This window comes from Brachycentrus maculatus, unplaced genomic scaffold (genome assembly GCF_059751285.1).
Source record: "Brachycentrus maculatus isolate JH-2025_06_01 unplaced genomic scaffold, ASM5975128v1 h1tg000305l, whole genome shotgun sequence".
NCBI classification, from domain to species: Eukaryota; Metazoa; Arthropoda; class Insecta; order Trichoptera; family Brachycentridae; genus Brachycentrus; species Brachycentrus maculatus.
Window position 1 is genome coordinate 512,149 of NW_028281055.1, and position 19,799 is coordinate 531,947.

A 19,799-nucleotide genomic window follows, 5' to 3' on the forward strand; every position below is an offset into this window, starting at 1 on the left:
AAACAGATTAATCGTTTGCAAGAACTGTTGAATTAAGTGCTGCAAAGTAAATGGAGCACACGAGTGTCAAAAATAGTATCCATCCGTCTCAATCTAATTAAAAAAGATATTCATTGTCTATGATTCGTGATCGGAATATTAAATAGTTTTCGAATTTTAACCGTTAGCTTTATATTTCATCGCTTCCTTGAAGAAGGATCAGTATTCTTTTGTAGCTCGGAAGGGTGCGGTCGAACGATCATACAGTTGGCAGTGAATAGTATTGCAATTAATAATAAAAAATGGCGTTGGGAAAAGTCAAAGTTTTGTTCCTCGTGGTTATGACGGTGGCCATCTTGTTTGTGGACGCGGGAAAATGCGAAGAAAATTCAGAGAAGAGTGTGGATAGTGCTGGTTGGTAAAACATACAGTTTTATTTTTTATTTTTAAATATGTTTTATCTTAAAAAGTGGATTCATTTATAAATTTTAAGTTTTGAACATCTCTCATTTAAATTTCAAATATTTGCCCAGTGAACAATTTTAATTCTTTGTAATTATTGAAGTAGACATTTTATGACTAATAGTTGTTTTTATAAATGTTAACATACTTGAAACTTATAAATATACGTAGTTCAAAGGAATTTTTTTTATTGGTTTACAAAAAAAAATTAAACGGGATAGAAGTACGGAAATCAATTTAACAATATTTTTAATATTTTTACCTGAGACTTTATGGAATAAAACACAAATTATGTTTTTAACCACTTTTTTAATCTGATTTTTCAACCGGTTTCGACAAGCACTTTGTCTTCTCATGTTGGGAAATTAAAAAAAAAAAAAATTATTTTCAAAGAATTCTCGCCGATAATGTTTTTGTGCGCGGCAGAGAAAAGTAAAGATATCGACGTTATGTCAGTTTTTAAAAATATTTGATAAACTCAAGTGTCGTTTCTTTGTTTTACAGAATAAAACGAATATTGTGAGACTTATAAAATATGCGCACAGAGTAAAATTATTTCTTTTATTCTAGCATATTCTTGCTTGATTTTTCCACTTCAATATTTATTCAATTTAACCCTGTACTGGTACCTGAAGCATTAATACACGAAGGAAGGGTGATCAGCCTTCACCCCTCTGTTCAAGATAACACTGCGTTTATGATGGAGTATCCTACCCATCAACGGGTGCGGATGAGGGTTTTTAAAAAATCTTGCCATCCGCTATCATGCTTGTGTTTAAAAAAAATGTATTTTAGAAGGAAGAACGTTTGGTCACCATTTTCTGAAGAGGATGAGCTTCGCAGTTATCCCCATCATGTACAAGATGGGTATGATGACCACTCTCCTCATCACCCTGACTATCATGTCCACCAAGGGGTTGGCCATTGGAGTTCTGCTGTTGGTCCTTGGAATCAGTCAGGTAATTATTTCCCAAATTATATTGTATTTTAAACATAAGAAAAATTGGTTTGTAAGAAAGAATAATTGTGTGTTTTTAATAAAGATCTTGATTCTAAACCTTTTTGAAGTCAGGGAGCGCTTTCGATCATAATGAGAATTCGAGTTTCGCCAAAACTAAAGATTGAAAAAAAATAATTAAAAAAAACTAAAAAATTACATTGTTAAAAGCAATACATAAAAACGTGAAAACTCCAATATTTTTTTTGGGATGAAAATTATTTGCTTGAGCTTGTAGGCTTTTACAAATTTTAGTGATATTATTAGCTAATCTCGTTTCTTCATTCAAATTGCTAACCCTTTCGCGTTTGATTAATGTCGAGAAACCTAGCTTACAAAAATGTTGGCTCATTCGGGCCAATATTAAATTTTCGTTTTCATAATTTCGCGGAGCACATTAAGATCTGTATCAACGCGATTTGAAAGAGACAACAATGTTTTCTTCTTCCTTCAGATCATCACGAATTAAATTGAAACTTTAACATAAGAAAGAAGATTATAAGAAAAGGCTTATGTCACGATGTTGGATTATTGACTTGATGTGAAAAATCACAAGACTATCAATAACATTCTTATTGAAATATGCAGAGAACTAAGGGAGATGTTAAAATTTAAACTTCAGATATTTTTATTAAACGAAAAACGTGCGTTCTCATACGTCATCAAATTTCCGTCATCAAACGTTTTAATGATGTTTGGTTTATTGTCTATGGTTTAAAGAGCTGTAATAGTAGTAGTTTGGATTGTTTGTTTACCACTACACTACCATTTGTGTTATACAAATATGAGGAGAGGGGGGGATGGGAGGGTGTACCATAGACAAATAGAGTCACCAATAATTTAACAATTACATCAAGATTAAAATAACTCCATCATTTCTGTGACGTCATTCATTGCCAACTTACGAAAATAACGTTTTTTCGAAGGCCAATTTTTAAAACAAAATGATGAATGAAAATAATAATTATTTCGGCTGTTATAAACACACAACGAGTCTAATACAATCCTTTATACTATGAAGTATATAGGTTTAATATGTTATTTAGATATTCTTCCCGTCTGCAAAGATCCATTGTGTGTTTTATATCTATGTAAAGATTTGTATCAACGAGATTTGAAATAGGCAAAATGCTATCCTTCTTTTTCAGATCATCGCACGTTCCTTCAGCGTTTCCGGGCCCTTGGCAACAGCGTATCCTGCTCCATATGCTGTGCATGCTGCTCCAGCACCACCCGTATATCCAGTAGTATACTCCCAGCCTAAACCCGATTGGCCCGCAGTACTTCCCGTGGTCCAGAAACACGCCGTGCCAATAGTGCACAGCGCTCCCTCGTACGCCCAGACCTACGCCACCGGGTGGCACAAACATAGTCCTTATGCCAGAGAGGACACAGAAGAGGAACCCGAATACGTCAATAAGAACTGATCACCACCGTCAACCGTTAGATCTTAAATAAGCTCTAATTTAGATAATGTTAATCTCAGCCTTGCATTCTTTGCTTATTTATTTTATTTATTGGGAAATTACAGAACAGTTTCGTAAATACATTTGCAATAATGAGTAACAAAAAAACAGGTATTTGTAACATTCCATCAAAAAATATCTCATATCACTCACTCCTTTCAACAACGTCATAAATCGAAAAACTTGATTTTTCAGGAGATCGTTTTTAAAGTTTTAAAATACAATACAATGTATTAAAAATAAATATCAAGCCACTCACTGAACTTTTTACTGTGCAACAGACCTTTTTAAGTAAATCCTGAAGGTTTTTTCTCCATTTGAAAAATATTTAGTTTAAAAAATAATTAAACTTTTCCTTTTCTTCAAAATGCACAAACAACACTTTCTGTACTGTTGCGGATAAATATTGTGTTAAAAATATGCCTCTTTTGCTGGGATATAGTAGATTATCTGAGCATTCCGAAAACATGCATAACTGAAAATTGACGTTTTTTTATTTATGACGTTCTTGAAAGGAGTGAGCGATATGTCAGTAGATATAAATACCTGGAAGAGGGGCGGGAAGAAGGAAAAAGGGAAAAGGGAAAGATCAAAACTCAAGTCCAAGACAAATTATGTTAAAATTGGGACACAACACGACATAAATATCGACTTACTATGAATTCTCTTCTTATATCACCATTCGAACATGTATCGAATACATCGTTTTGCTGCAAATTATTCTAAAAAAATGCATCTCGACTACATTCAGCAGAGAGATCAGAACGCCAGAGCAATGTTTCTAGGCAAACAATCTTCGCCTCTTCCATATTCAAGCATCTTTTCTCATTCATACCCATCGATTATTTTTCCGACTTCCGACCTACCACTTTCAACTACATGAAATACTTGATCGTGTCAAGTTTTCCTCATTCTTACTCCATCCCTATTTCAAACTACACTCACCTCACAAATTTGTTGTACTGTTCTTTCTTCACTCATTCCATTCACTTGCCCAAACAATCTTAACACACATTTCCATCGATAAGGCTTATCTCAACCTTGTACTTTTTCCTCATATTACCATTTGAACTTTACATTAAAATTTCCCCGGGTTTTCGGGTTCGTAAAACCATTGAGAACCCTGAGTTTTTAGGATCGGGGAAACCCGCCTCAAAAACCCTAGCTGCAAAGCGAACAGGTTGATTATCAAAATACTTCCTTCTGATATTCTTTGCATACTAATTAAGGATAATATTTATGAAGGTAAAAATTCATCATTGCTGTGATGATTTAAAATTCAATTGACGGTAATTACTCACACGCAGACTGACAAATGAACTCAAATTAGAAATTGTATTTTTCTATTCTTTTCAACTTTGTCGCTTGCGTTAAATTACTCTTAATAGAATTTTGTATACCTACATATTTATTTAGTATTAATATTTATTCGACTTTGGAAGGTGTAATTATTTATTTTATCAGAAATAAAAGTCTCATCAATTTACTTATTTTTTTATTATTATTTATTCTATATATTAGACAATACCTCCATTTTCTTCTTTTTGATATTGAGATGTCAAGAATGTAAATATAACTCCTCAGTACAGAAACTCAGATTTGTGAACAAGTTTCTGGACACTTTTTGGAGTGTTTGTAAGAGATTTTTTCTTATCAAAAGTAGGTGTCAAATTGTGGTAAAATGGGTTCGAACCCATAAATTCTAAGCCTTTTACCATAAGACCACATCCTTAAAAAATTAAGAAGGATATGTTTTAATACCAATGGGAAAAGAGAGAGAAGTTATCGACACTTTATTAAATAAGGGTAATTTACCCGATTGAGGCGCTGATTGGAACTGCCCAAAACAGGGACACGTACTCTTAATGATGGTTATTATGTTATGGTTATCGATGGTTATGCCTGTAGGAAGAGCTTCCGCTATTCAGAACAATATCACGCTGGATATTGATCTGTTCTATGTATCTAAGGGGGTATTTCGAAGCGGAATTTTACTACAATTTTAACAAGAGTTTTTTGTCTTTGTATATATTTATATTTATATAATATATATATATATATATATATATATATATATATATATATATATATATATATATATATATATATATATATATATATATATATTTATATATCTATATATATATATATATATATATATATATATATATATATATATATATATATATATATATATCTATATATCTATATATATATATATATATATATATATATATATATATATATATATATATATATATATATATATATATATTTATATATATTTATATATATATATATATATATATATATATATATATATATATATATATATATATATATATATATATATATATATATATATATATATATTATATATATATATATATATATATATATATATATATATATATATATATATATATATATATATATATATATATATAAATATATATATATATATATATATATATATATATATATATATATATAATATATATATATATATATATATATATATATATATATATATATATATATAAATATATATATATATATATATATATATATATATAAATATATATATATATATATATATATATATATATATATATATATATATATATATTTAAGAATAATTTATTATTAAATAAATTGAATTCAATTTAGTGAAAGTAAACGTCGGAAGGATCTGACATGACACGTAAAGAAGAAGAATGCGTGTATAAATTGCTCACTTAAACCAGCCTATGCTAATATGTTGATATTTAAAAAAAATCATGAATATGTCAGCCGGTGCGGTTAGGGATCTGACGTCACGAGCCTTTGATTGAAATCGATTGAACCTTTATGAATATTCCAACATATTGAGTGATTGTTTTTGCGCAGCGTGTAATCACATCCTTTTACCGTTATCAGTTAATGCAGTACTTACTTTCCTCAACCTGTTGGAAAGCGGGCAGATATTTGTGTACTGTTTGACCACTAGGTCTAACGGACCGCTGACTGAGTAACATACTCTCCTGACACCCAGAACCCACCTTGAGGCCAACGGGTTATTGGATAAGGATACTTGAACCGTGCGTTTTTTAACAACCAATGCGATGCATGTATCAATTAACCAAGCATTTTTAAACAAACAATGTAATTTTCGAATCAAGTATTAAATAATGATAACACTTTTATACGACAACTTTTGAAAATTAAATTTTTTTCATGTTTACATTAAGGGGTACTCGCAAAAATCCGATTCATTAGCAATCGGCCGCGGGAAAGGCCAGACGTGTCTCCACGCTCAATTAAAAAAAATCAAAATAGGAATTTGTCATTTAAAAAAATTAATATAAGTATTGGATTTTTTAAATTATTATTTACCTTCTTACTTTTCAATTACTACTGTTTTTTTCAAAACCATATATTTATTTTGAAGAAAAACTTATTTTTTCAATGCAAAAAGGTGTGTTAAGCGAAAAAAAATCGTTAAATGTTACCCGGGTTTAAAGAAAATTAAGTTCCAATTTATCCTATATTGGGCCCTAATAAACTTAAAAAACTAAAAAAAAGTGTTAATTTTTTTTATTAAAATATCACGATATTCCACAAAGTCAATGCCAAATCAATACAGGCCAACATACTGCGACTAACGGAGGGTTAACATAATAAAACAGTTGCAGTGATCGTGAAAAAATGTACGATAATAGTGTTTAAATGTCTACCTAAGTATTCCGCCATCTATGTAGCGAGGGACTCGATTCTCACCCAAGCGAATCTTCCATTCTTGCATTTATGTAGCTTAACCGTTGCGTGCTCCGTGGGTATACGCGAGTGATCATTGGTCCAGTTTTCTAGTTAAAGCCGCACAGAGAGGCTGTCGTAGTGCATTCTACCACTCTCCTCCACACCGATACCAAAATAAACGAAAGAAAAGTTTCATCTGTCAAAAGTAGTTCTTAAAACCGCCACCAGAGGCGACGCGACGCCACTATGAGACAATCGGCACAGTTGATCCAAATTTTAACCATTTTTTTCTGTAGTAAAGTTTACTGTTTCAATGATTCTTCGAAGAGCAGTAGTGAAATAAAATCGAAAGCTGAAATTGATATCTCAAACGGAAAAAATGGAGGCTCATTTGAAGTAATTGACGGCGTTTTTATGAGTTTTTCCGGAAGTGAAGATGGCAACGGATATTTGAATTTTAAAATTGACGTTCCAGAACCAGGAAATGAAGGTAATTTTGTTTTTTTTTTATTGAAATTAAACGTAGACAGTTTGTAGATAGAGGAAGAAAGTTACAATTACTTTATATTATACAAGTAGATGATATAAAATAATTGTCTACGTAGGTAGAATAGTCTCACCTAACATTATACATATATCGCTCACTCCTTTCAAGAACGTCATATATCAAAAATCGTCAATTTTCATTTATGTATATTTTCGGAGTGCCCAGAAAATGTACTATATCCCAGCAAAAGCGGCATATTTTAAACTTAATATTTACCATCTACAGGGCAGAAAGTGATGTTTTTGCATTTTGAATAAAAGGTATTGTTTAATCATTTTTTTTAAATAAACTAAATATTTTTCAAATGGAGAAAAAAACTTCAAGTTTTACATAAAAAAATCTGTTGCACAGTAAAAAGTCCAATAAGTGGGATATTTAAAAAAAAATACATTTCATTATATTCTTAAACTTTAAAAACGATCTCCAGAAAAATCAAGTTTTTTGAAATACACATGACGTTGTTGAAAGGAGTGAGAGATATGTGCTAGAAGAAGCTTTTCTTCAAATGCAAAAACTTTCTGCCCTGTAGCGGGAAAAAATTAAAATTAAAATATTCCACTTTTGCTGGGATATAGTACATTTTCTGGGCATTCCGAAAACATTCTCAACTGAAAATTAACGATATTTGATATATGACGTTGTTGAAAGGAGTGAGCGAGATGTAAGTGGATCACAAAACAAAGTTTTTTTATTTCTCAAAATAATAAATCAATATGATACACAATGTTAATGCTTTCAATATTCAAAACAAGGCTAATATGTTTCACTGTTCCAGGTCGACATGGGGGTGGTGGAGGGGGTAAAAAGGACAAGAAATTACTGCAAAGGATCCTTCCTCTCTTCATAGTCCCTTTCCTCATCCAGTCAGCCATTATCCCGGTGTTCCTCAGTATGCTGAAGATGATGCTGATGAAGTCCCTGATGGTGGGCAAGATAGCGCTGTTGCTTATTGTCTTCAACGCGCTGAGGTTCGTCTGATAACAATGTTTATTCTGTGATAATAATGGTTCCAAATCAATAGTTTTAGTACTTACTTTGTGATTTTTTTTATTAGTTTATGATCATTAAGATACAGATTTTACTGTGAATTTACATTTAAAAGCTTTCAATATACCTGTCACTGCCAATCTAAAAAAATACAAGTTTGTAAATCCGTTACCAAATTTTATATATATATATATATATATATATATATATATATATATATATATATTATATATATATATATATATATATATATATATATATATACATATATATAAATATATATATAAATATATATATATATATATATATATATATATATATATATATATATATATATATATATATATATATATATATATATATATATATATATATATATATATATATATATATATATATATATATATATATATATATATATATATATATATATATATATATATATATATATATATATATATTATATATATATATATATATATATATATATATATATATATATATATATATATATATATATATATATATATATATATATATATATATATATATATATATATATATATATATATATATATATATATATATATATATATATATATATATATATATATATATATATATATATATATATATATATATATATATATATATATATATATATATATCAACAATATTAAATTAAAAAAGATTTTAAAAATCCTTTACTAAAACAAGTTTTATTTCAAAAATGTTTGAATAATATTGAAAAGATATTTTATGTACTTTGTTTTTTTTAGATCCAGTAATGCCTTTAAAAGTAGAAGTGAGGAGAATATAGCAGGTGCCCATTATGGATATCACGGAAGCGGGAATGAAGAATATGGAGCATATATTAATAGAAATTTTAATTAAAACATAAAACAATAAAAGTGTTTTCTTTATCCTAAAAATTAAGTGGCTAGTAATTATGAACAGGCAACAAATTGTGGTAGTGAGATTTCGAACCTGGAATCTCTGATTTAGAGTTCTCGTCACTCACTACGAGACAACAACTCGATGTTACGATTAGGTTGAAGATTCAAAAAGAAAAGGAATGAACAATTTTAATTAATTTATTATATCAGATACAAGAGTTTTCACCCTACAGATATTATAGATGTCACATTTGAGAGGAATCATTGTTTTTATACAAAAAACTATGAAATTATGGCCTCTACCTTCTTTCATATAATGATATACATCATGGGTGGCCAACCATTTGTAAAGCTTTTTCAAGATAGCAACAACCAAAGAATCATTGGATATCAGCCATGTTGGTTTTGTTTTTAATCCCGGACTGCCGGACGGTGAAATTCCGTGTAGTGCACAAGCGGCTTTAGGGCGGAGAATTCAGTGAAATGCAAAAATGGTTTATTTAAATTCATTTAGCATTAATTTGGTGTAATAACATGACGATTTTAATAAACAAAAAACTAAAACTACTTTTTGAGACTATTTATGTAAACACGACTAGTTTCGTGAACTAAGGATATTTTTTATAAAATTAAAAAACTTTGTTTTAACCACTTTAAAAAATATATATTGAAAAAATAGTTGTTTAGTTAAAAAAAAGTGGTTAAAACAAAGTTGTTTAATTTGATAAAGTTTCTAAAATGTGTCACAAAGTATCTGCGAAAAACATTCAAGAAATACGGATATTCTCATTGACAGTTGAAAATTCAAACTGGAAACAATACCTGGTAAAAATACCAGTTTGTGCTTTCACCTTTTTATGAGAAAATTTATTGTTCTCGAAACTCGTCGTGTTAATTAATAAATTTAATTTGTAAGGGATAAAATACAAGCGTTGTTATTATATTTAAAATAATATGAGAATAGTAATTTTACAATATTTTCTTGTTTTTCTTCCATATAAAACAGAAGCGTAACAGGACAATAAATTAATTAAGGATAACACAATTTGATATGACATTAATGAAAAGATTCCGAGAATTTGTGACGGTATTAATAATTCTTTTAGATTAATACTCACAATTCATTTATTTCATTATTTCTACACGGAGACCAACGAGAACCCACAATCGTGATAAATTGCATATTTTTAAAAGGAATATTAAGCAAAACCTCTACTTTAGGAGGCTTTTCTGCATTTAGGATAAAAAGGATCTTCTTCAATGCGTGTCATTCCAGATCCCCCTAATGTCGACTATCATTTGAGAGTAATTGTCATTGTGTTGGGAAACTCTTTACAGTGCCTCGACAGTCCCGATCCTCGTTTAATCTCGTATATTCCAGAACCAGGAGATCTGTCTTCAGTCTTTACCTCGTCAACTTATTATTTTTATTATTAATACTTTATTTTTATTGGTGGTAGCATACATGATAAAATAGTGAAAGACATGGGTAACATAAACCAAGCTAGGACACAAAATGCCGAACCCTCTTCTAGTGGAACGGAAGGTCTGCTGATGATAGTCAACAGTCCGGCTTCTCCTGAGGAGTTTGTAGCGTGGTTTCCTCCCAGCAATGAACAAATGCTGAGAAGTTAATGATTAACTCACACTAAATTATCTCTTGTAAAACTGTTTTATTATTATTTAATTAAATGTATATATATATATATATATATATATATATACAGGGTCCGCCATCTAAAGTTTTTTTTTCAACTAGTGCTTATTTCGTGAATGGTAACACTTAGCTCATGTCTGATTTGACAGATAATTAGTTTTATCCTTCCGCTGAGCGAATATGGTTGTGTATACGCTTGAACAACGCTGGGAAATATTGCGACATTACTTTGAAAATCATGGTAATGTTGCAGAATGTGTGCGAAAATTGCGTACGGTTTTTGGAAGAAGAGAAGCACCGTCAGCTCCGTATGTTCGTTATCTTGTGAAAAGTGAAAGAAACTGGCATCCTCATCGATAAACCAAAGCGTGAAAAGCCAAAAACAGTGCGTACACCCGAGAATATCGATGTTGTGGCAGAAAGTGTGCGTGAAGCGCCATCAACATCAATTCACCGTCGTTCTCAACAATTGAACATTTCGGAGACATCATTGAGACGAATTTTGCATAAAGACCTTGGTATGACGCCATACAAAGTCCAATTGGTTCAGGAGTTGAAGCCAACTGACCATCCAATGCGTTTTCGCTTCGCTGAGTGGGCCTGCGATCGACTTACAGAAGATGCCGATTTTGCCAAAAAAATCATCTTTTCGGATGAAGCTCATTTTGATCTTGGCGGGTATGTAAACAAGCAAAATTGTCGTATTTGGGGCACAGAAAACCCGCACGCATACATTGAAAAGCCGGTACACCCAAAACGAGTCACTGTTTGGTGCGGATTTTGGTCCAGAGGCATAATTGGGCCATTTTTCTTTGAAAATGAGCAAGGAGTGGCCGTTACAGTCAATGGCGATCGTTATCGGGCCATGTTGAACGGATTTTTGTTCACAAAAATTGAAGAGGAGGATATTGGCAACATTTGGTTTCAACAGGACGGCGCTACGTGCCACACAGCCGAAGCTACACTCGATGTTTTTTATAGCATTTTCAAAAAAAAAAAGTTATTTGGCGGACCCTTTATATATATATATATATATATATATATATATATATATATATATATATATATATATATATATATATATATATATATATATATATATATATATACCCCTATCCGCATCCCAATGGTGCATAGGGCACTGTGTCATATAAACGCAGTGTTATCTTGATCGTTTACACATGAAGGAAAGGTGATCAGCCCTCCGCTTCAGGTACCAGTCCATGGTAATATTGAATAAATATTACAGTGAAAAAATCATTTTATTTATTTTATCCCCCTTGGGAATCGAACCCGGGGCCTCCAGAACGGTAGCTGAGCGTGCTGACCATTTCACTACGGAGGCGGACACAAATATATATACATATATAAAGCATAAGTATTGACAACCCTACAAAGATGAAGAAGAGTATTCAAACATTTCATGAAGGTCTCTGCTTAGTTAAAAAAAACTTACTCAACTCAACCTTAGATATTTCCCAGAACTCACATGTGGAAAAAGCTGTGTTAAGGATAAATACAACTTCCGAAAGTTGAGTAGTGTGGTTACCATTCGGGATAGAATGATGAATGTTACATGCGTTTAATTTTTTTTATTTGAATTCTTTTATTATTATTTATTTTATTTTTACTTTTATTATTTATATTTAATATGGTTACAATATATTTTTCAAATAATTTTATTTAATTTTATGGACATTTCTACTTTTTAATCTTAAAACTGATAATGCAGTTTTCTACAATAAAGAGACTAAGCTCTTGTGCTTGGAGAGGGACTTACACTTATGGTTTATTGTTTCTGTTTGTTGGTACCTAATATAATTTATTTTTATTAAAATATTTTTTTATGTTTTTTTTCTTTTTTGTGATCACTTAAACCCGCTTATGTCCGATTAATACCCAGACTTCCACATTCATCGTCATCTATGCTGAAATATCAAAATAAAACAAATACTTACGTCTTTTGTTTTTCCGGGTGATGTATTACAGTCCGCTGTCATAACCAATATATCATGATAAAAATAACGAAATATTTTCGAGATAAGCGAATTATCTAAACGTATCTTGTACATAGATATATTATCTACAGCTTAGTTCGTCGATAGAAACATATATCGTATATATTTAATCATATATATGGAAAGATATATTGCTAGGAATACTTTGATTCATTTTCCTTGGATATCTTTTCCAATTAGTTCACTGTTGGTCGAGAAGTCGCGGTGTACGGAGTGATTTGGGAAAGTTTAGAGCAAAGTGGATTCAGTAATATATCGAGTTAAGAAACACGTGCTTTGCACGATAAATTCCCAGGTATGTAAACAAGGTGTCCTGGTTCCAACCCTTATGTATGGAAGTGAGGCATGGAGTTGGCAAAATAATGAAAGCAGACTGAATGCAGTCGAAATGCGTTCCCTCGACAAAAATATGTTAGATCGATGTTCGAATGGTGAAATAATGAAAGAATGCTGAGATAAGCATTATCGATAAAATTAAGAAAGGTGTGTTGAGATGGTTTGGACATGTGGAACGGATGAGTGAGGTAAGAACGGTTACAAAATTTATGAGGCAAATGTAGTTGGAAAAGAAGCAGGTATGTACCACCTCCGCCTCCGTAGTGTAATGGTCAGTACGCTCGGCTACCGTACTGGAGGTCCCGGGTTCGATTCCCAGGGGGGGTCAAATAAATATAAGTGATTTTTTCACTGTAATATTTATTCAATATTACCCTTGACTGGTACCTGAGGCGGAGGGCTGATCACCTTTCCTTCATATGTAAACGATCAAGATAACACTGCGTTTATATGAAGCAGTGCCCTATGCACCATTCGGTGCGTATAAGGATTTTAAAAAAATGTACCACTGTTTTAAGTGGTCCATTTATTTAAAAAAATCTTATTTAATTTTCAGTGAAGAAAAGTGAACTCAGTGAACAGTTCTAGTCGCGATGATCAGAAACGCGATAACATGGATGCTGGAACATAAAGCAGTGACAGTTCTAAGTGTTTTGTTGTTTTCGTTCTTCGTGGCGACCATCGCGGTAGCCGTGGAGAAGGCGAACAAACAAGATGAACTCAACCTGTGCCTGAAGAAGTTGAATGATGCCACGACCACTACTACTACTACCACTACCACCGAATCTCCAAATATCACCACGACATATACTACAACTGGGCCCCAGGAGGTAAATTTGTTGTAAATGTTTTATTTTAACATATCACTATACATATTTTATTTTAACTTAATAATAACGTCTACCGATTTCGAATTTAACTGCTTCTTTATCAAGTATTAATCAGTCTTGATAATGAATGTCCTGGTTCCAACTCTGATGTATGGAAGTGAAACATGGAGTTGGCAAAAGAAGGATGAAAGTAGACTGAATACAGTCGAAATGCGATCTCTCAGAAGAATGTGCGACAAAACGATGTATGATAGATGTACGAATAGTGAAATAAGGAAGGAAAGCAAAGCTGAGAAAAGCATTATCGATAAAATTAAGAAAGGTGTGTTGAGATGGTTTGGAAATGTAGAACGAATGAGTGAGGAAAGAACGGTAAAACAAATTTATGAGGTGAATATATATATATATATATATATATATAAGTCACTAGGTAAGTAACTCTATGTGAGTGACTGGTTTTTACGAGAGACAAATCTAGAATGCGTTTGCCAGACTATATGGGTATTCACACGATTGCGGCTATGTTGTTGTCATCACTGTCAATTTGTGTGTATGTTTCACAAAATTTTAACCCGATGTCGCTACAATCAGCCCTGCTACCCGTATTTGAAAGGGATTCAAGACAATTCATACACAAGTTCCAAAAATGAATGCAATATGGATATTCAATTATAAAACTGTAAAAGAAAAAACACTTGTTTTTTACCACTTGAGTTTATTTTATTAGAACGACTAGTTTCGGAAGCTATGCTTCCATCTTCAGGTCTAAATAAAGTCTAAACTGATATTCAATAATAGGCAGAATGATAAAAGTGCATAATGTGATCACTTAAATCAGCCAAATGCCTAAACCATAGCCCAATTTTCTAGAGAAAGGGGCAAATAAACAGAACACTTTTTTTGTTTTGAATATTGAAAGCATTAACTTTGTGGATCATATTGATATATTATTTTGAGAAATAAAAAGATTTTGTGTTATGATCCACTCACATTTTTATTAACCAACTAGTTAATTTAAACCCTGAAGAGGGCAACAGGTTGTTGCCGAAACTAGTTGGTTAATACAAATGTGAGTGGATCAAAACACAAAGACTTTCTATTTCTCAAAATAATAGAACACTTTTTGTCACTTTCCTTATCATTCACTTTGTATAACACCACTTTAAAAAAAAAAGTGAACGATGAATGATAAGGAGAGTGTTTTATAACCATACCAGAAAGTTTACAATGCTTTTATACAAAATGAAATACTTATTTTTTAAATGATTTGTCTCTTCAAAGTTTGTTTGTTCTAAAATCTTTATATATTTTTTTCAGACTGATTACTATCGCCTGTCTCCTGACATTGTCCCATCAAGTTATGTGATAAAACTTCATCCTGACTTACAAAAGGACACGTTCGATGGGGAAATAGATATTTCTATGAACATCTCTGCGCCAACTAATAAAATAGTCCTTCATAGTTTTGGGCTCACAATTTTATCGATGGTTCTGACCAAAGGATCTAATATTCCTGTAACCTACGAGATAATCGAGGATGACAGAGAATTCCTCGAAATCACATCCGACAGGATTCTTGAAGCCGGAGATTATGAACTATTTATTAAATACAATGGAACTTTAGATGGAATTATTGGTTTTTATTCCAGCACAGTTGACTTGGAGGGAAAAAAGTAAGTGACATTTTTAAAAAAAATCGATATCTCAATTTTTTTAACATAGATGAAGAAGAATATGGAAGTCTGGGTATTTACCGGACTTATAACCTATCACAGGCTGCTTAAGTGATCACTTTACACACGGGCAACATTTATCATTCTACCCATGATCTACAACCAGACTACTCACATTTTTGAAGTTGTATTTTTTCCTTTACACACCTTCTTTAACGTGTGAGTTCTCGGCACTATCTTTGGTTAAGTTTAGCGAGTTTTTTTTTCACATTTATCAACGCCCGTTTGCCAAAGCCAATTTGTGCATAATATATTACATATTGCATAAAATAATATGTTTTATATGTCAAACAAGGATGGACATATCGCTCACTCCTTTCAATAACGTCATAAATCAAAAAAACTTGATTTTTCAGGAGAACATTTTTACAGTTTAAAAATATAACACAATGTATTAAAAATAAATATCAAGCCACTTATTGAACTTTTTACTGTGTAACAGATTTTTTCTTCATTTGAAAAATATTTAGTTTATTTAAAAAATAATTAAACGATTCTTCAAAATGCAAAAACAAGATTTTCTGCCCTGTAGCGGGTATATTTTATGTTAAAAATATGCCTTTTTTGCTGGGATATAGTACATTTTCTGGGCATTCCGAATACATGCACAACTGAAAATTGTCGATTTTTTGTTTATGACGTTCTTGAAAGGAGTGAGCGATATAAAACAAGGAATTATGCATTACCTTGAAATATTGTAATTATTATTGCTTTATAGTTAGGAAGTGACATATTCCAGATATCGATATGGTCCACGAAATCGTTGCCGAGGTTTTGCATTCGGTGTATGGGAGTTTTGAATCCATACACTGTTTGGATGTTATTACAATAAAATGTTTGACGGTTTCTCGTGTTTCTGTTTGGGGCATAAATATTTATCATTTCCAATAACAAGGGACAGTCTAAAATATTATTTAAAACTTGTATAAATTAATAAGATCAAACAGTTATCTCCCATCACTCAACTGCATCAAATGTAGTAAAAAAAGCAATTGATTAAAATACAAATAATCCACAGGTGAATTATTTTGAATTTAGCAGAGACTTTCATGAAATTTATGTAAAATTCTTCCTGAATTACTTTACATACTAAGAGACACTTTGAAAATATAATTTGAAATTCTTATCAAACTTATAATTTGAACAGTTATTTTATTCAAAATATTTTGAGTGTGTCCAAATCTTTATTCAAAGTTCTGGGTTTTGTTTGCCTATTTTATTTTATGTTTTAGTTAGTAAATACCACTTTTTATAAAAATCTACTGTTACACGTGTTTTGATGCATTCCGCATCATTTTCAAACAACCTATTCATCGAAACACGTGTCACAGTAGATTTTAAGAAATAGTGGTATTTACTAAGTAAAACTTAAATTAAAAATGGATACATTTTACCACAAAGTGACCGCCGAATTAATTAATGAAATTACCTATTTTGAAATTACCTATATTGTATCTGGTTGAAGTGATCATGTGAACATTTACTATTTTACCCATAATTGACAACCACACCGCTCAAATTTCCTTGTATTTTTCCTAGTTGTATTTGAAGTTGTATTTTTCCTTTGTTTGACTTCATGAATTCTCGGCACCATCTATGGTTGAGTTTAGTAAGTTTTTTTCTACTTAGCAAAGACAAATTACAATATATTCACTATTCACTTCTTATTTTATATATTTTTTATAAATTTATTCGTGATTTGTGAACAAATATTTGGACACACTCAAAATACTATTTCACAATCACTCGTTTTCATTTTTTTTTTTTGCCTTAGGAAATTCTCCTTGCCAATTATGTACAAGGATTTAAAGCATATTTAGTTTGTATTTCTTAAAAATGTTAGTGGATGTGTATAGTAAATAGTTAATGATTAAAGTTGATACCTAAAAACAATACAATAGATCATTATATTCTCAATATTATTAATATTAGGAAAGCACTTAAAAATAATATTCCTCTAATTAACAACCAAATAAATTTTACATATAGTCCATTATTTGATTCGACATCGATTAAACACGATTCGTCAATATCCAATTCGAACCCCCCCCACTCCTCTCATCCTACAAGTATATAAGTAGATTCGATTCCTAGTCTAATTCTAATATACGTTTAACCTCGGCTCGTAACGCATGTCTGTATTGAAAACTATAGTGCATGTTGGTCTTCGGGTCGACCAAAAATCGCATGTGTTAGACATTTTGTGTAGTTTTGAGTGTGTAAATGGTGCTATGGTGGTGAAGGGTAGTATTGTTTGCATGCTGTGTTAGTGATTGTCCTGACGAAGAGACGGGTACGTCTCGAAACCGGTAGACGTAAAAATTTCGGTGAGTGGTTATATACTAATTTTATTAACATTTTTGTAAAAAAAATAAATAAGTAAATAGATCATTGTTCCGCAAAGTGTGTGCCGCGGCACACTGGTGTACCGTGGTTATTAGTTGGTGTGCCGCGAAAAAAAAGTTTAGTTTTGTGAAAATAACAAAATTGCACCAAATTTTGATTGAGCTTGTGCTCAGTTTAATAGGTTCACATTTCGCATTAAACATAATACGTTAAATATGTTACCAACATATGGTAATTTGCACCTATGAAATTTCTTTATTTGGTAGGTGTACCTTGTGTAGAAAAAGTTTGCGGAACACTGCAATGGACACAATGGATTCAATATCTTATGTGTATCAATCAAGATTTGTCACACAGCCCATTTATTTGTCTTAATCATTAAGTATATTATAATTACCCATATTCATTTTAGGTAATTTTTTATAATATTTTTATTATTATTTGATTCTTATTACATTCTAATCGAAAAGATTATTCTCACTTTATTGAAAATAGGATCAGGTAAAGTGTTGAGAGAGAGGAGGAGAGGGACATGATTAGAAGAAGAGATAATGATATTAAATATTGATTAGTCATTTACCCTGTAGAAATTAAATAAAAGACATTAAAAAAAAACACTACTTCATTGTATTAGATTTTTTTTTTATTTGTTATTTTAATTTTTTTATTATTTTTTTTGTTTTATTTTTTTAAATGTATATCACTATCAATATAATGACATATCAATATAAAATATCACTATCTCTTCTTCTAATCCACACTAATATCTAATATGTATAATACCACATTTGAGTTTAAAAACGATACACACAAATATTTGTATTACTAGTTTGTGTTTTCACCTGTTGATGAGAAAATTTGCAGTGTATGTATGATATTATTTATTGATTGGTTATAACTTTGTAGTATAACATGGTGATTTGAATATATAAAAAAAAATATATGACCGCATTTGGGTTTATCAACGATAAACAAAACTAGTTGTATTTTCAGTTTGTATTTTCACCTGTTTATGAAAACATTTGCAGTACCTATATGATATTATGTATTGATTTGGTATTAAGTTTGTGGAATAACATGATAATTTATATATAAATTAAACCAATTTGATAATGCAACATCAAATTATTTTTTGTTGTTGTTTATATTTGAAATTGATAAATAAATAAAAACTTACTCAACCCGATCATAGATGGTGCCAAAACTCATATTTGAAAGAAGGTGTCAACGAATGAACAAGTACAACTTTCTAAATTTGAGAAGTGTGGTTGTCAATCATGGGTAGAATGGTGAATATTACATGTCTTAAAAAGGATCACTGTAACCAGCCTGTAAATACCTACTTCCATATTCTTCTTCATCTATGTTAAGATGTCAAAACATTTTTGTACCTCAATTATTAAAACATTAATGCCCAACATACGTTAAATCGCTACTTAATTTTCTTTAAACACTGTTTTGCATAAAAAATAAGTATTTCTTCGAAATAAATATGTGGTTTTGAAAAAAAAAGTTATTGAAAGGTAACGAGATAATATTTTTTTTCAAAATATGTTCTAAAAAAACAACAAAAATCCAGTATATATTTTTTTATTATTATTTATTCGGGAATTGTACAGCTTTACATTTAGTAAAAGTATAAAATAAAAAATATTTGCATTAATAAAAATAAAGCCAATTACCCAATTCCACATTTAGGTTCTAAAAAAAAAAATCGGCGTGATGTGACGACCGGTTCTTAGCGCAGCCGGACAATTAATGAATTATATTATTGCGAGTAACGCCTTAAGCCTTTTCACGCCAACTC

At 30.7% G+C, this 19,799-nt stretch overlaps 3 protein-coding genes across 3 annotated transcripts in view; all 3 read left to right on the top strand.

Annotated features, from left to right (window-relative positions):
• The first annotated feature begins 200 nt into the window (after window positions 1–200).
• apn (apnoia) lies at window positions 201–4,386 on the top strand. The gene is made up of 3 exons (XM_088267761.1): window positions 201–393; window positions 1,240–1,400; window positions 2,587–4,386. The coding sequence occupies exons 1-3, from the start codon at window positions 282–284 to the stop codon at window positions 2,863–2,865; spliced, it is 552 nt and encodes a 183-aa protein (XP_088123887.1). The 5' UTR covers window positions 201–281; the 3' UTR covers window positions 2,866–4,386.
• A 2,395-nt stretch (window positions 4,387–6,781) lies between these two features.
• Osi22 (Osiris 22) lies at window positions 6,782–9,070 on the top strand. Its single transcript, XM_088267775.1, has 3 exons — window positions 6,782–7,132; window positions 7,965–8,157; window positions 8,956–9,070. Exons 1-3 carry the CDS (start codon window positions 6,889–6,891, stop codon window positions 9,068–9,070), a joined length of 552 nt encoding a protein of 183 aa, XP_088123901.1. The 5' UTR covers window positions 6,782–6,888.
• A 4,591-nt stretch (window positions 9,071–13,661) lies between these two features.
• Window positions 13,662–19,799, top strand: part of LOC148304772 (glutamyl aminopeptidase-like) — a 31,759-nt gene continuing 25,621 nt past the window's right edge. Inside the window, exons 1-2 of the mRNA XM_088267750.1 lie at window positions 13,662–13,913; window positions 15,231–15,586. Coding sequence (XP_088123876.1) covers window positions 13,677–13,913; window positions 15,231–15,586 — 593 coding nt within the window. The 5' untranslated portion in view covers window positions 13,662–13,676. The remainder of the gene's footprint in view (window positions 13,914–15,230; window positions 15,587–19,799) is intronic.

What these genes read in the sequence shown, in the direction of transcription:
- apn (XM_088267761.1), top strand. Translation starts at nt 282, where the DNA reads ATGGCGTTGGGAAAAGTCAAAGTTTTGTTCCTCGTGGTTATGACGGTG. An exon ending in GAAGAGTGTGGATAGTGCTG is followed by an intron (nt 394 to 1,239) that starts GTTGGTAAAACA and finishes GTATTTTAGAAG; the next exon opens with GAAGAACGTTTGGTCACCAT. An exon ending in TGGTCCTTGGAATCAGTCAG is followed by an intron (nt 1,401 to 2,586) that starts GTAATTATTTCC and finishes CTTCTTTTTCAG; the next exon opens with ATCATCGCACGTTCCTTCAG.
- Osi22 (XM_088267775.1), top strand. Translation starts at nt 6,889, where the DNA reads ATGAGACAATCGGCACAGTTGATCCAAATTTTAACCATTTTTTTCTGT. An exon ending in TCCAGAACCAGGAAATGAAG is followed by an intron (nt 7,133 to 7,964) that starts GTAATTTTGTTT and finishes TCACTGTTCCAG; the next exon opens with GTCGACATGGGGGTGGTGGA. An exon ending in ATTGTCTTCAACGCGCTGAG is followed by an intron (nt 8,158 to 8,955) that starts GTTCGTCTGATA and finishes TGTTTTTTTTAG; the next exon opens with ATCCAGTAATGCCTTTAAAA.